General features: G+C 41.6%; 1 protein-coding gene across 6 annotated transcripts in view; it reads left to right on the top strand.

Annotated features, from left to right (window-relative positions):
- The first annotated feature begins 208 nt into the window (after window positions 1-208).
- The window catches only part of rbm39a (RNA binding motif protein 39a), a 45379-nt gene continuing 28691 nt past the window's right edge, over window positions 209-16896 (top strand). For 2 of the 6 annotated variants that reach the window (XR_010456061.1, XM_064969270.1), the window contains exons 1-6: window positions 211-701; window positions 1177-1239; window positions 3046-3095; window positions 3229-3402; window positions 16236-16301; window positions 16410-16505. Coding sequence is in view for 5 of the 6 variants with exons in the window: in XM_064969270.1 (XP_064825342.1) it covers window positions 1189-1239; window positions 3046-3095; window positions 3229-3402; window positions 16236-16301; window positions 16410-16505 (437 nt within the window). In the remaining variant the exon portion in view is untranslated. Of the gene's footprint in view, window positions 702-1176; window positions 1240-1421; window positions 1486-3045; window positions 3096-3228; window positions 3403-16235; window positions 16302-16409; window positions 16506-16896 lie in introns of all 6 variants that reach the window. The other 4 variants (XM_064969273.1, XM_064969275.1, XM_064969274.1 and 1 more) reach the window with 4 other exon arrangements.

Raw genomic sequence — 16896 nt, 5'->3', positions numbered from 1 at the left:
ATTTGTAGCTCTTCATGATAGCCACATTAGCATCTAATTAGCGGTTCATTTTTTTTGTGTGTGTGTGGGGGGGGTAAATACAGGCGAATATATCGCGATTTTAGAGATATACACGGTTATCAAAACGTCTCGCCAGGGTAAGCGTACCTACACGAAACAGCCCTTATTTTAAGTGTTTCTAAAATCCCCTATGGGAAAAACGATTGGAACCACTTCCTTGTTTGACCTCTAGGTTTTATGGGTATTATGACTCATTCTGTGGTACTCTGTTGAGTCTTAACATAGCAATCAATGGTTCAGTACAGTGTATTGATACATACTGTACCATAGATCTGGCAGACGACTGCGATGAAATTTCTCTGGACCGCGACCACAGATTATTTATAGCATGCGTCATTAGATGAGCACAGAAAAAAAAGAAGCAACAACAGTGTTTCGCACTCATACATATTTCTCAGCACATCAAGGTTGTTTATATTATTGTCTGTTTACACGGTGTATACTGGTTTGGGATTTAAAAAGGTACCTTTGCCGTTACATGTAGCCATTGTTAGTTTGTATTAGCAACGTGGAAGAAAAGATTCGGAGCTTCAAAACGAGAGGCCTGCTAGCTACTGTTTGCTTGTTGCAACAATAACCAGCTACAAGAAACCCTCACGAGTTGGTCTTGTTTGAGCAGAAACGTTTTCCACAAATTTCAGGTACGTTAATATTCGTTACGTGTATATCTGAACGTTGTCTTTCGTAACACGTTGTATAACTAGTTAATTAACTTGCATACAGTATCTTAGTACATTAACTATCTACGTGTGTGGTCATAGATTGCTACAGTTGTTACCTCCCCTGTCCATCTGCTAGCTAGCTAACGTGGTCAAGTCAAATAGGGTCTTTGGTCAAATTAACAACCTTAGCTAACCAAGATCAGCAGGTGTGTCAAACACACAGGCCGGTCGGATTTAACTAACTAGTAATGTTATGTGGAGTAAACTGAAACGTAACTGTTCGGTAATTAACTAACTATGTTAGCAGCATGTGTTGGCTAGCTAATGTTAGCGTAGGCAGCAAGTTGTGGTACAATAAATGCAAACAAACTTGCATCAACGGGGTGGAAATCCACGGTTCTCGTAAGACGAACGCCGTTTATTATGACCATGTTTAAATTATCTTCCCCTCTAGTGCTCAATCATCATGGCTGATGACTTTGACATAGAAGCAATGCTCGAGGCTCCATATCGAAAGGTGGGTTTTGGCCTAAGGTATTGTTTGTGATTGTAATGCACTTTATTGTAAATACTGTGGTGGTCTATGTCACTTCTTTGTCCCAGACCCAACATTTCTAGCCTATTCTATGTGTGTTTCTGATGTGATGCTGCAGTACCTTTTCAGACTATGAATAAATGCCCATCTATCTCTTTTTGTAGACTTGCCTAACGATATCTCACCTCTACTTCCATGAATTCCAGTGTGATCTGTCAAAAAATGAAGGTAGTAATTGCCCAATGTATTGCTGTACTGTGGTCCCCTTGGTAACATAATTGTGGTCATTGAATGGCCAGTCTACAAGGCGAATGCAGTGGATGCACAATAACATTTGATTAAGGGACTGGGTTCTTGATCAGGCCTAGTTGGCATTCTCCTTTATCTCAACAACTGGGCTAATGTTTTGTGCATGGACTGTGCCGAACCTGTCAACAAATGCCTAAACCATCTTCTGAGCATGTGGGTGTTAACCAAGAGTTTGACAGCTGTCAAACAATGTCTGTCACATATCTGAGAAGTTTGTCAAAAAGTAGAAAAGTGTTCAGAATAGATTCCATATTTTAGCCTACATGGCAGACGATTGTAGGCCAAACCTTCTGACTGTTTCACCTCACATACAGCCTTTCTGCTTTGTGATAAACTGCAGAACTTTAGCCAGCTTGATTACAAAAACACAAATGCCCATCGGGCCTGGTCGAGAAGCCAGTTCCTTTAATTTAAAAGACATACCATGGAGAGAGTATTCAAATATCTGTATGCATGGTGTGGTTGTTCCACATGATTGACTTTACCCTGCTATTGATTTAAGACCGATAAAGTGAAATCGGCCTCTGTAATGATAAAGGTTTGGTAAGCTGACACATTATTGAAAACATGATTGCATGTCCTTTACTTTCAATACATGAGATGTGTATGGTTAAGTACAGGACGCAGGTATGTTAGTTCACAATGTTCACTCTCATTTCTCATTCTAGTGAGGAAGGAAGTGTGGATTTTGTCGTTACACTGCATTCACCAACAAGTTATACATTTTACATAACCAGTATAACTGAAAATTGCTTTTTCTCCATGGTTGACCAGAATGTAATTTTTTTGCATGCTCATTCACGAGGAGTACATGTTTATTTATTCATAAGTCCATTATATTTGCCACACTTTGATGTAAGGCCTATATTTAATAGAGTACAAACAGTAGGAAACATGGAACTCTTCTATGCTGTCGCGACAGTACCAACTAGGGAGTTTCATATACCTCATCTTATATTTAATCATGACTTTCCTTGGTAGTTGATATTACTAAGCAGTGTGAATCCCTGTTTGCTTCAGGGCGAGATGTGTGACAGAGGTGGCATCGAGCTCTTACAGTCCACGAACGAAAATTGGTGAAGATCACTGGAATGGCATCCCCCCCACTGGAAATCGATCAGTTTTGGGTTGCTAGCATGGCCACGTTGGTCTTAGGCAAAGAATAGCCTTGGAACTGATCTGGATGGGGCTGCTTAAGAAAAATGCACCAGAGATATGACTTTAGATATGGATAATTACTCATAGAACTTGACTAGATGCTAAATGTCTCATCGACAGTATGATTGGAGAGAGAGAGAACAAGTGAATAGACACTATTTAAAAGCCCCTAACTGTAGATCTCAGTCCCCATGTAAACTTTAGCATGAATACTTTTTAAACAATTATTATATTTTCTCTTGTTCCCCCCACCCGTTTATCCTGACAACTTCAAATGTTGCCTCTTCGTCATCATGCTGTTCTTCTATCGACCCTGCTTAGGATGAGATCAAGCACAGTAGTCCAAATGGGCACAAGGAACACAGCAAGAAGTAAGTGAAACAGACATGGTGTAGTAACAAGCAACGCTCACCCAAATCTATTTATTATTTTGACAATTGTTCTAAAATGTTTATTGATCTTTACTTATTCACTGCCTCACATTGAGTCATTCTCTTTCCTCAGGAAAAAAAAGAGCAGGAGTCGAAGCAGAGACAGGAAGAGGAGCAAAAGCCGGGATCGCAAGAAGAGCCATGACCACAAGCGGAGCCGCAGCCACGAGCGAAAGCAGAGCCGCAGCAGGGAGAGGCGCCGGAGCAGAGAGCGCAGCGGCCACTACAGGGATCACAAGACCACCTTGTATGTATGCATGCCTCATCTGGTGTCAGTATTTCCCTTCAGTCTGCATCACCCTAGTTTTAGAGGCTGCTGCCCTATGTACATAGTCATGGGACACTGGTCACTTTAATCATGTTTACATTCTGTTTTACCAACTTCATGTATATACTGTATTCTAGTTGAGGCCTTTCCTATTTTAACTATTGCTGTACATATACTATTCTTCAGATACACTACATATTCTATCCATGTTGTCTTTATATATATATATATATATATATATATATACATACATACATACATACATACATACATACATACATACATACATACATACATACATACATACATACATACATACATACATACATACATACATACATACATACATACATACATACATACATACATACATACATACATACAAAATACTCCCACTCACTCACTCACTCACACTGTAACACTTCACTCACTCACCACTCACCACTCACCCACATTATAAAAGACACCACTCACAGTCACACCACCACCACCACCACCACCACCAATCACCACATACAAGACCACCACCACCACCACCACTCACCACCACCACCACCACTCACCACCACTCACCACTCACTCACCACTCACTCACCACCACCACCACCACCACCACCACCACCACCACCACCACCACCACCACCACCACCACCACCACCACCACCACCACCACCACCACCACCACTCACCACTCACTCACTCACTCACTCACTCACTCACTCACTCACCACATACCACCACATGGGGGTGGAAACACCACTGTTCACCACCACCACCACTCACTCACTCCACTCACTCACTCACTCACTCACTCACTCACTCACTCACTCACTCACTCACTCGGAAGTTTACATTCACTAAGTTGACTGTGCCTTTAAACAGATTGGAAAATTCCAGAAAATTATGTTGTGCCTTTAGAAGCTTCTGATAGGCTAATTGACATAATTTGAGTCAATTGGAGGAGTACCTGTGGAAGTATTTCAAGGCCAACCTTCAAACTCAGTGCCTCTTTGCTTGACATCACGGTAAGGTCAAAAGAAATCATCCAAGACCTCAGAAAAAAATTGTAGACCTCCTCAAGTCTGGTTCATCCTTGGGAGCAATTTACAAATACCTGAAGGTACCACGTTCATCTGTACAAGCAAAAGTACGCAAGTATAAACACCATGGGACCACGCAGCCGACATACCGCTCAGGAAGGAGTCGCGTTCTGTCTCCTAGAGATGAACGTGCTTTGGTGCAAAAAGTGCAGCTCTATCCCAGAACAACAGCAAAGGACCTTGTGAAGATGCTGGAGGAAACAGGTACACAAGTATCTATATCCACAGTAAAACAAGTCCTATATTGACCTAACCTGAAAGAACCCTCAGCAAGGAAGAAGCCACAGCTCCAAAACCGCCATAAAAAAGCCAGACTAGAGTTTGCAACTGCACACTGGGACAAAGATTGTACTTTTTCAAGAAATGTCCTCTGGTCTGATGAAACAAAAATAAGATTGTTGGCCATAATGACCATTGTTATGTTTGGAGGAAGAAGGGGGAGGCTTGCAAGCCGAAGGACACCATCCCAACCGTGAAGCACTGGGGTGGCAGCATCATGTTGTGGGGGTGTTTTGCTGCAGGGGGGACTGGTGCACTTCACAAAATAGATCGCATGATGAGGGAGGAAAAGTATGTGGATATATTGAAGCAACATCTCAAGACATCAGTCAGGAAGCTAAAGCTTGTTCACAAATGGGTCTTCCAAATGGACAATGACCCCAAGCATACTTCCAAAGTTGTGGCAAAATGGCTTAAGGACAACAAAGTCAAGGTATTGGAGTGGCCATCACAAAGCCCTGACCTCAATCCCATAGAAAAGTTTTTGGCCGAACTGAAAAAGCATGTGTGAGCAAGGAGGTCTCCAAACCTGACTCAGTTACACCAGCTCTGTCAGGAGGAATAGGCCAAAATTCACCCAACTTATTGCGGGAAGCTTGTGGAAGGCTACCCAACACATTTGACCCAAGTCAAACAATTTATAGGCAATGCTACCAAATACTAATTGAGTGTAAGTAAACTTCTGATTCCACTGGGAATGTGATGAAAGAAATAAAAGCTGAAATAAGTCATTCTCTCTACTATTATCCTGACATTAAACATTCTTTAAAAAATGTGGTGATTCTAACTGACCTAGACAAGCGATTTTTACAAGTATTAAATATCAGGAATTGTGAATAACTGAGTTTAAATGTATTTGGTTCAGGTGAATGTAAACTTCAGACTTCTACACACACACACACACACACACACACACACACACACACACACACACACACACACACACACACACACACACACACACACACACACACACACACATATATATATATATATATCAAAAGTTTTAGAACACCTACTCATTTAAGGGATGGATTTTCTCCATCTTTGTCTCAGCCATTGATGGAAAGCTATGCCTTTCTGGTCAATTTAAAATCAAGCTGAATGTGAATGAAACTCACATTACCTTGTACAATTTTATTGCTCGCATAAACTTATTTGGTAGATGTTGTTGCGGGTGTAGCAAAATGCTTGTGTTCCTAGCTTCAACAGTGCAGTAATATCTAACAATACACACATCTAAAAATGTTAAGCATGGAATAAAAAAAATAGAAATGTTAAGACGAGGAATGTCCAAGTCCGGAGTATGAATGTATGTCTCATTCAAGGGTTTTTCTTTATTTTTCATATTTTCTACATTGTAGAATAATGGTGACGACATCAAAACTATGAAATAACACATATGGAATCATGTAGTAACCGAAAGTCTATTTATATTTGAGATTCTTCAAAGTAGCCACCCTTTGCCTTCACTGCTTTGCACACTCTTGGCATTCTCTCAACCAGCTTCACCTGGAATGCTTTTCCAAGTTCCCACATATGCTGAGCACTTGTTGGCTGCTTTTCCTTCACTCTGTAGTCCAAACTCATCCCAAACCATCTTTTGGGTTGAGGTCAGGTGATTGTGGTGGTCAGGTCATCTGATGCAGCACTCCATTAAGCTCCTTCTTGGTCAACTAGCCCTTACACAGCCTGGAAGTGTGCTGGGTCATTGGCCTGTTGAAAAACAAATTATAATCCCAGTAAACGCAAGCCAGATGCAGCGTATCGCTGCAGAATGCTGTGGTAGCCATGCTGGTTAAGTGTGCCTTGAATTCTAAATAAATCACAGACAGTATCACAAGCAAAGCACCATCACACCTCCTCCTGCTGGTAACTCTAATAAACATATCCTCTATGCAGAGGTAACTCTGGGTCTTCCTTTCCTGTGGCGGTCCTCATGAGAGCCAGTTTCATCAGTGTGCCTTGAATTCTAAATACATCACAGGCTGTCACCAGCAAAGCATACCCACACCATCACTCCTCTTCGTCCATGCTTCACGGTGGGAACCACCTACTCTGCGTCTCACAAAGACACGGCGGTTGGAACCAAAAATCTAAAATTTGGACGTATCGGACCAAAGGACAGATTTCCACCGGTCTAATGTCCTTTGCTTGTGTTTCTTGGCCCAAGCAAGTATTTTCTTCTTCTCTTCTTATTGGTGTTCTTTAGTAGTGGTTTCTTTTCAGCAATTCGACCATGAACGCTTGATTCACACAGTCTCCTCTGAACAGTTGATGTTGAGATGTGTCTGTTACTTGAACTCTGTGAAGCGTTTATTTGGGCTGCAATTTCTGAGGCAGGTAACTGTAATGAACTTAACCTCTGCACCAGAGGTAACTCTGGGTCTTCCATTCCCGTGGTGCTCCTCATGAGAGCCAGTTTCATCATAGACCTTGATGGTTTTTGAGACTGCACTTGAAGAAACCTTCAAAGTTCTTGAAATGATCCGCATTGACTGACCTTCATGTCTTAAAGTAATGACTCACTGTCGTTTCCCTTTGCTTATTTGAGCTGTTTTTTGTCATAATATGGATGTGGTCTTTTACCAAATAGTGTGATCTTCTGTATATCACCCCTACCTTGTCACAACACAACTGATTGACTCAAATGCATTAAGAAGGAAAGAAATTCCATAAATTAACTTTTAAGACCAGGCAGGCACCACAGGCTAATAGGCATTTAAAAAAAAAAATTTTTACTCTCATCAGACTGAAACTTTACCAGTTGAAATTATACATAAATACAATATGTTATTGTACTACAAGTTTTATTTATAAATGTCTTTTAAATATGCAAATGAGGCAAACCGTCCTTAAATATGTGCTACTTTGCATATTATGAGAATCTGTTTCTCAACACATTGCTTCAAGGCTGAATGTTTCTTGTTTTTATTGTGATAAGACACTCAATGGTCAGACTTTTACAGTTCAATTTATCAAAATATTGCAATTTCATGGAATTGTATGTATGTATGACGGATGCATATTTTGTATATATTTACACATAAAATGACAAAACGACAAGATGTATATATAAAAAAATAATCATAAAAAAATGCCTCTGAAAAAATCTGACTACAAAGACCTAACAATCTGTGGAATAATGTGAATGTACGTCCATTGAAGACTGAGAAAAATAAATTGGCACGCGGAGAACATGTCATTTTGACAAAATGGCTGATTAAAGATAGTTTTGCTGCTCTAGGGATGTAATTATTGTTTAGATAACCTTATTCACTATTATGTATTGATTTACGTATAATTTCATCACTCTTTATGTGGTGTACAATGCAGAGAACGCTGGAAGAATGATCATTTAATTACGATAGTGAATTATTGTAATGTTTGTTTGTGTCAATTAATCCCATAAAAGATGGGTTGGCGGCTTATGTCTGTCGACATTAGTCATAACCGCAGGTCTAAATATTAGCATGTTACCCGTTGTAAATATTAGCATATCTGCATGTAGTTACTTTATTTAAAACTAATTTCTCTCTAATCACATTAGGCCACAGCCCTATGACACTGTGGGCCTATGTGACAGTCTCATTGTATAGGTATGTTTTCCTATCACTCTGTTTTATTAACTTTGAATACATTTTCTGGAGCAAGGAAATAAATATTATTTATACACAGCAAGTCACCTGACTAATGGTCTACTCTCCCTTTTTATTTACCTGTCATTCTCCTGTCATGTCTCTATGAGCTGAGATGCAAGGAAGGAATCCCTTGGACTTATTTTCTTGAGCTGCATAACCAAGTCCAAGTTCGTGGGCTAGAAGAACCATCCTCACATTTCTATCAAATGCCACATCTCCCCTGGAGCACTCCTGCAGCCTGAAGGAAGTGGAAACACATCTCAAATTCATCACGATCACCTTCACAGTCCGCACATTCTATCACGACTGAATCCCTGGTTGGTGGGGTCTATGGTGATTTTTCAGTCCAGTGTTTAGACCCTTAGGGCAAATCAAATTGGTATTTTTGTGACGTGGAATAAAAGACACTGTTGGCTGGCTGATTGCTGCTAGTTGTCATCTTCATCTCGACTAATTTGCGTCTTTCAGTCTCTACTAAGTACACACCCCTGAGGTGCCCCAGTGTTGAGGATAAGTGTGGCAGACGTGCCTTACCACCTTGGGGCGGCCCGTCAAGAAGTCCAGGATCCAGTTGCAGAGGGAGTGTTGAACGCTGAGCTGTAGTCATTAATTGTTTTTATTTAGCTAGGCAAGTCCGTTAACAAATGATTATTTACAATGACAGCCTACCGGGGAACAGTTGGTTAACTACCTTGTTCAGGGGCAGAACAACATATTTTTACCTTGTCAGCTTAGGGATTCGATCCAGCAACCTTTCAGTTACTGGCCCAATGCTCTAACCACGTAGGCTACCTGCCACCTCAAATGAACAGCATTATCAAATGGTTGTTCCTTTTGTCCAGGTGGGAAAGGGCAGTGTGGAGTGTGATTGAGATTGCGTCATCTGTGGATCTTTTGGGGCAGTATGCCAATTGGAGTGGGTCTAGGGTTTCCGGAAGGATGGTGTTGATGTGAGCCATTTTCAGCCTTTCAAAGCACTTCATGGCTACCGACGTGAGTGCTACGGGGCGGTAATCATTTAGGCAGGTTACCTTCGCTTCCATGGGCACAGGGACTATGGTGATCTGCTTGAAACATGTAGGTATTACAGACTCAGTCAGGGATTGGTTGTCAGTAAAGACACTTGCCAGTAGGTCCACTCATGCTTTGAGTACACATCCTAGAAATCCATCTGGCCCAGCGGCTTTGTGAATGTTGACCTGTTTAAAGGTCTTGCTCACATCGGCTACTGAGAGCGTTCTCACACGGTCATTCAGAGCAGCTGGTGCTCTCGTGCATGCTTCAGTGATGCTAGCCCTGAAGCTAGCATAAAAGGCATTTACCTCATCTAGTAGGCTTGCGTCACTGGGCAGCTCGCATCTGGGCTTCCCTTTGTTGTCCGTAATAGTTTTCAAGCCCTCCCACATCCAATGAGCTTTGGAGCCGGTGTAGTAGGATTCAATCTTAATCCTTCATTGACTCTTTGCTTGTTTGATGGTTCATCTGAGGGCATAGCGGGATTTCTTATAAGCGGCCAGATTAGTGTCTCGCTCCTTGAAAGCTGTGGATGTTGCCTGTAATCCATGGCTGCTGGTTTTGGATATGTACGTATTGTATAAACTGCCTTAATTTTGCTGGACCCCAGGAAGAAAGCAGCAGCTTAATGGGGATCCATAATAAATACAAATGCGTACGGTTTCAGGGGGGACGATGTTGTCGATGCACTTATTGATGAAGCCGATGACTGAGGTGGTATACTTCTCAATGCCATTGGATGAATCCCGGAACATATTCCAGTCTGTGCTAGCATAACAGTCCTGTAGTGTAGCATCCACGTCATCTGACCACTTCCGCATTGAGCGACTCTTGTACTTCCTGCTTTAGTTTTGGCTTGTAAGCAGGAATCAGGAGTATAGAATTATGGTCAGATTTGCCAAATGGAGTGCAGGGGAGAGCTTTATATGCATCTCTGTGTGTGGAGTAAAGGTGGAATAGAGCTTTTATTTGATTTATTTTCCCCTCTGGTTGTACTGATTTAAGTTTGCCTGCATTAAAGTCCCTGGCCACTAGGAGTGCCACTTCTGGAAGAACATTTTCTTCTTTTCTTATTTATGGCCTTATAGAGTTGATTGAGTGCGGTCTTCGTGCCAGCATCTGTCTGTGGTGGTAAATAGACAGCTACGAATAATATAGATGAGAGCTCTATTGGTAGATAGTGTGGTCTACAGTTTATCATAAGGTACTCTACCTCAGGTGAGCAATACCTCGAGACATCTTTAATATTAGACATCGCACACCAGCTGTTTTTGACACAAAGACACACACCCCCACCCCTCGTCTTACCAGATGTACAGTTTAAGTCTAAGGTTTACATACAACTTAGCCAAATACATATAAACTCAGTTTTTCACAATTCTTGACATTTAATCCCTGTCTTAGGTCAGTTAGGATCACCACTTTATTTTAAGAATATGAAATGTTAGAATAACAATAGTGATTTATTTCAGCTTTTATTTCTTTCACCACATTCCCAGTGGGTCAGAAGTTTTACATACTCAATTAGTATATGGAAGCATTGCCTTTAAATTGTTTAACTTGGGTCAAACGTTTCAGGTAGCTTTCCACAAGCTTCCCACAATAAGTTGGGTGAAATTTGGCCCATTCCTCCTGACAGAGCTGGTGTAACTGAGTCAGGTTTGTAAGCCTCCTTGCTCGCACACGATTTTTCAATTCTGCCCACAAAATTTATACGGGATTGAGGTCAGGGCTTTGTGATGGCCACTCCGATACCTTGACTTTGTTGTCCTTAAGCCATTTTGCCACAACTTTGGTCGCAAATGTGTCTTCCAAATGGACAATGACCCCAAGCATACTTCCAATCTTTAACTTCCTGACCGATGTTGCTTCAATATACCACACCATGATGCTGCCACCCCCGTGCTTCACGGTTGGGATGGTGTTCTTCGGCTTGCAAGCCTCCCCTTTTTCCACCAAACATAACGCTGGTCATTATGGCCAAACAGTTCTATTTTTGTTTCATCAGCTCCTTCCTGAGCGGTATGACAGCTGCGTGGTCCCATGGTGTTTATACTTGCGTACTTTTGCTTGTACAGATGAACGTGGTACCTTCAGGTATTTGTAAATTGCTCCCAAGGATGAACCAGACTTGTGGAGGTCTACAATTGTTTTTTCTGAGGTCTTGGCTGATTTCTTTTGATTTTCCCATGATGTCAAGCAAAGAGATACTGAGTTTGAAGGTAGGCCTTGAAATACATCCACAGCTCCAATTGACTCAATGATGTCAATTAGCCTATCAGAAGCTTCTAAAGCCATGACATCATATTCTGGAATTTTCCAAGCTGTTTAAAGGCACAGTCAACTTAGTGTATGTAAGCATCTGACCCACTGGAATTGTGATACAGTGAATTATAAGTGAAATAATCTATATGTAAACAATTGTTGGAAAAATTACTTGTGTCATGCACAAAGTAGATGTCCTAACCGACTTGCCAAAACTATAGTTTGTGAACAAGAAATTTGTGGAGTGGTTGAAAAACAAGTTTTAATAACAACAACCTGAGTGTATGTAAACTTCCGACTTCAACTGTAGCTCCTCTGTTCTGCCGGTGCATGGAAAATCCCGCCAGTTCTATATGAGCTGTGTCGTCATTCAGCAATGTCTCGGTGAAACCTAAGATATTACAGTTCTTAATGTCCCGTTGGTAGGGTAATCGTAATCGTAGGTCATCAATTTTATTTTCCAATGACTGCATGTTAGCAAGTAGGACGGATGGCAGTGGGAGTTTACTCGTTCGCGGCGGATTCTCAGAAGGCAGCCCAATCTGTGTCCTCTTATCCTTCGTCTTTTCTTCACGCAAATGACAGAGATTTGGGCCTGTTCCCAGGAGAGCAGTATATCCTTCTCGTCGGACTCGAAGGCATACCTGTTAATCGAAATGCATTCCTGGTGACTACCTCATGAAGCTGGTTAAGAGAATCTCAAAAGTGTGCAAAGCTGTCATCATGGCAAAGGGTTGCTACTTTGAAGAAACTCATATAAAATGTATTTTGATCTGTTTAACACTTTGTTTTGGTTACTACATGATTCCATATGTGTTAAGTATACCATTCATGGGGAGACTGCACATGTGCGGCAAATCTTCCCCAGCTAGTGGGGTGTGTAGGTGCTAATACTGTTGTATGCCTGAGGCAAGAATGCCTTCTGTTGGCATGCAGTGTTTTCTACCAACGCAGTCTGTCGGCTATATAGCAGACTAGTCATTTTTAGCCGGTTACTTTTTAGGCTTCTCTTCAAATCGCTAGTCAGAAAATAGTCTGCAGAGCCCTATCCTGCTAGAATGAACAATATGCATCTTCTAGCGATCTATTGATGGGACAGTCGACCTGTCAGTCACAAAGTGTATTGCAGATAGCTGAGAATAATGCCAATGAAATGGAAGCTTGAAAAAAAGTGCAACTGCCAACCCTACCACTGTGTAGTGAGGTCAAAAACAAGAGCCGCTGTATAGTGGATAGGTATAACAAACGTAGAGGAATTCTTCCTGATCAACCCGTTCTACCTAGAGAGATGTCTATGTTGAACTGAGAGCATGGAGTTCTTTGTGAACTGCCTCTTATAGGCTAGGGTGCTACTCCAAGGCTTTCCAGTCCTCCAGCCTACCATGGGGCTTGAGAGGTCAGAATTTCACTGTGATAGCAGCAAAGGACTTTGTGTCTGTGTCTGCCCTGGTTTTGGGACTTCGCCTGGGTATTAAAAGTCGGCTTTCCGTTCTCCGTCCCCCTTGGTCCGGCGGGACATTGGACCACTCGATGCCGAGTTTGGCCGCGGCTTGCTTGCAAATGTCGATGAGCGTGTAACCTGGGAGGGGTTGGCAACCTTGTTACCGTCTGTGCTCTTGGCTAGGTGCCTGGGGACAGGTGCTGTGCTTGAGAGGGAAGTTGCGGGGGCTCCCCCTCACTTGCTCCATCCTCGGGATCAAAGTTGGAGAAGCTGCTATTAGCTTGAGCCTCCTATCTCCCCTTCTCACAAGATTGTGTCTTTGTTAAATGAGGGAAGATAATTAAGGTTATCCATCTCCTCTGCCCAGCTTTGTACAGACGAGCACTTGTCCCCTATCCTGGGGGGTGGCTCGGATGCGGGGGTGCACAGAGCAGGAACAATCTTTTTTAGTCTCCTTCTCTTGCTAACCTTCGACAGTGTACTGCAGTGCAGACACGACTCTGGGTGGTCTACTGTTTCTTGAGTATGCTTGTGTCCTAAACAGGCAAAGCATAGAGATTGCTCTTTCTCTGAGATGCGAGAGCAACAGGGGGTAGAGCTGGGGCTCAGGTGCCTGTCTTGGGTCATCCTGGCAAGGGTAAGCGGTAGCAATGACTCTGTGGAGAGGTTAATGGCACCCAGTAAGCCGGAGAGCACCGCAAGGTGGAGTTGCTCTGTAGGCTAGCAGTGGTGTAATGTGCTTAATTTAAAATACTTTAAAATACTACGTATCAACTTCTTAGGGCTGAAATCCCATTAACGGGATCGATATGACAACAGCCAGTGGGCGCCAAATTCAAAACAACAGAAATCTCATAATTAAAATTCCTCAAACATACATGTATCTTATACCATTTTAAAGGTTATCTTGTTGTTAGTCCCACCACAGTGTCCGATTTCAAATAGGATTTACAGCGAAAGCACCACAAACGATTATGTTAGGTCAGCCAAAGAGTGGAGTCACAAAAAGCAAAAATAGAGATATAATTAATCACTAACCTTTGAAGATCTTCATCAGATGACACTCATAGGACTTCATGTTACACAATAAATGTATGTTTTGTAAAGTTCACATTTATATAAAAAAATCTCAGTATACATTGAGCGCGTTATGTTCAGTAGTTCCAAAAACATCTGGTCAATTTGTAGAGAGCTACATCAATTTATAGAAATATTCATCATAAATGTTGATGAAAATACAAGTATTATACATGAATTAAAGATATACTTCTCCTTAATGCAACCGCTGTGTCAGATTTAAAAAAGGCAAATCATGCTATAATCTGAGAACGGTGCTCATAGAACAAATACATATACCCGCCATATTGGAGTCAACAGAAGTCAGAAATAACATTATAGATATTCACTTACCTTTGATGACCTTCATCAGAATGCACTCCCAGGAATCCCAGTACCACAATAAATGTTTGATTTGTTCGATAATGTCCATTTATGTCCAAATAGCTACTTTTGTTAGTGCGTTAGGTAAACAAATCAACACTCACGAAGCGCGTTCACTAGTTGCAGACGAAATGTCAAAAAGTTCCATTACAAACCGTAGAAACTTGTCAAACGATGTATGGAATCAATCTTTAGGATGTTTTTAACATAAATCTTCAATAATATTCCAATTGGATAATCCCTTTGTCTTCAGAAAAGCAAAGGAACGGGAGATACCTCTCATGTGAAATGCGTGTGACCAGACCTCTGACTCATTTAGCTCTCATTCGGCCCCACTTCCCAGCAGAAGCATCAAACAATTTTCTAAAGACGGTTGACATCTTGTAGAAGCCTTAGGAAGTGCAAGATGACCAATATCCCACTGTATCTTCGATAGGGGCTGAGTTGAAAATCGAAGAACCTCAGATTTCCCACTTCCTGGTTGGATTATTTTAAGGTTTTTGCCTGCTATGTGAATTATGTTTTACTCACAGACATCATTCAAACAGTTTTAGAAACTTCAGAGTGTTTTCTATCCAAATATAATAATAATAAAATGCATATATTATCAACTGGGACTGAGGAGCAGGCAGTTTACTCTGGGCACCTTATTCATCCAAGCTACTCAATACTGCCCCCCAGCCATAAGAAGTTAAGTAGTTTTTTTTGGTATCTTTACTTTACTATTTATATTTTTGACAACGTACTTTTACCCCACTACATTACTACATTCCTATCCTACGCTCTGCGGTGGAGTCCTTGAGGGTCCACCTGTGAACAGGTAAGTAGTAGAGCAGAGGTCCTAGTCAGTAGCTGAAGAGAATAGAGGCTCTTAATCATATACGTAAGGAAGCCAAAAAGAATGGAAGCTGGGAGCGGACTACGGACCCTAATGTGAAGTGTAGTGGTCCACTATTGGCCGTTGCTCCTGTCTCTCTACGAGAGATGTGTGATTGGATATTCATGGACTCCACTCCTAAAAGCGGACGCTACCCATAATTGAGAGACCTAACGAGTAATTGAAATAGAATTCATTCTAGGTAATGCAATACAACATCAACGTCACACTGGCTTCTTATCTGGTGAGCTCTCATTGGCTATTGCTTACCACCGTTGTCAAAACTTGTCGTTGCACATCTCACTACAAGAGCATTGCATATTTTGTGCTGATAAAATAAAAGGTTGGAAAATATCTGGACGGTTCAAAGACTGGATCAGTGGCACTCAGATTGTGTCTCTGAGTGAGGAGAATTAACGCTTACATAAAACGAGTGTCAGTGACGGCCGCGTGCCTCGAGTAGGCAATGACATGGGGATTTTGTCTTCAATCTCTAAAACTTGTCTGCCAAAAATTTTGTGGTGTACATCTGGCTTAAGGGTTTGGTTCAAGAGAAGAGATACGGAATAAAGAGTTCCAACCCTTGACTAGGCCAAGATAGAAGTGTTTAGAAAGAACAGAGCCATCACATGTTCCCCAATACCCCCCACTCCCACCTACAGTGTATTGACTGGCATACTTTAAGGTCTGGGTGCCTTTTCCCTCTTATGAGATCAGTAGTAGTGGACTGAGATTAACCTTGTTTTCAATTGCAGCTCTGGGCCGAAATTTAATGGTGGTTCCAGAGGGAAGATTGGCCCCCCACCTGTCATCAAGCTAAGGTTTCTATTTCACAACTTTTCTGTTGCTTGTGTGGGTAGTTTTGTGCTGAGTATGTGTGAATGTGATGAAGCAACTCAAATAGATGCTAATGGAACCCTTTCTTTCAGCCGAAGACGTTCCAGAAGCCGAAGCCCTTTGAAGAAAGAGAAGAGTCCTGTGAGGCAAGTGTTCCTTGGGGAGATGACGCAAAAGAGCTCAATCAGGTTGACTTTCCACTTTTAAAGCTTGTGTACCCTTGTTCGACAAAGTAGGCTTACCATTTTGATAATACCTTGTTGATAGACATACAGTGGGGCAAAAAAGTATTTTGTCAGCCAACAATTGTGCAAGTTCTCCCACTTAAAAAGATGAGAGAAGCCTGTAATTTTCATCATATGTACACTTCAACTATGACAGACAAAATGAGAAAAAAAATCCAGAAAATCACTTTGTAGGATTTTTAATTAATTAATTTGCAAATTATGGTGGAAAATAAGTATTTGGTCACCTACAAACAAGCAAGATTTCTGGCTCTCACAGACCTGTAACTTCTTCTTTAAGAGGCTCCTCTGTCCTCCACTCGTTACCTGTATTAATGGCACCTGTTTGAACTTG

The sequence above is a fragment of the Oncorhynchus masou genome, chromosome 6 (genome assembly GCF_036934945.1).
Source record: "Oncorhynchus masou masou isolate Uvic2021 chromosome 6, UVic_Omas_1.1, whole genome shotgun sequence".
Classification (NCBI taxonomy): Eukaryota; Metazoa; Chordata; class Actinopteri; order Salmoniformes; family Salmonidae; genus Oncorhynchus; species Oncorhynchus masou.
Note: the sequence above shows the minus strand (reverse complement) of the source record. Positions and strands in the feature narration are given on the sequence as shown.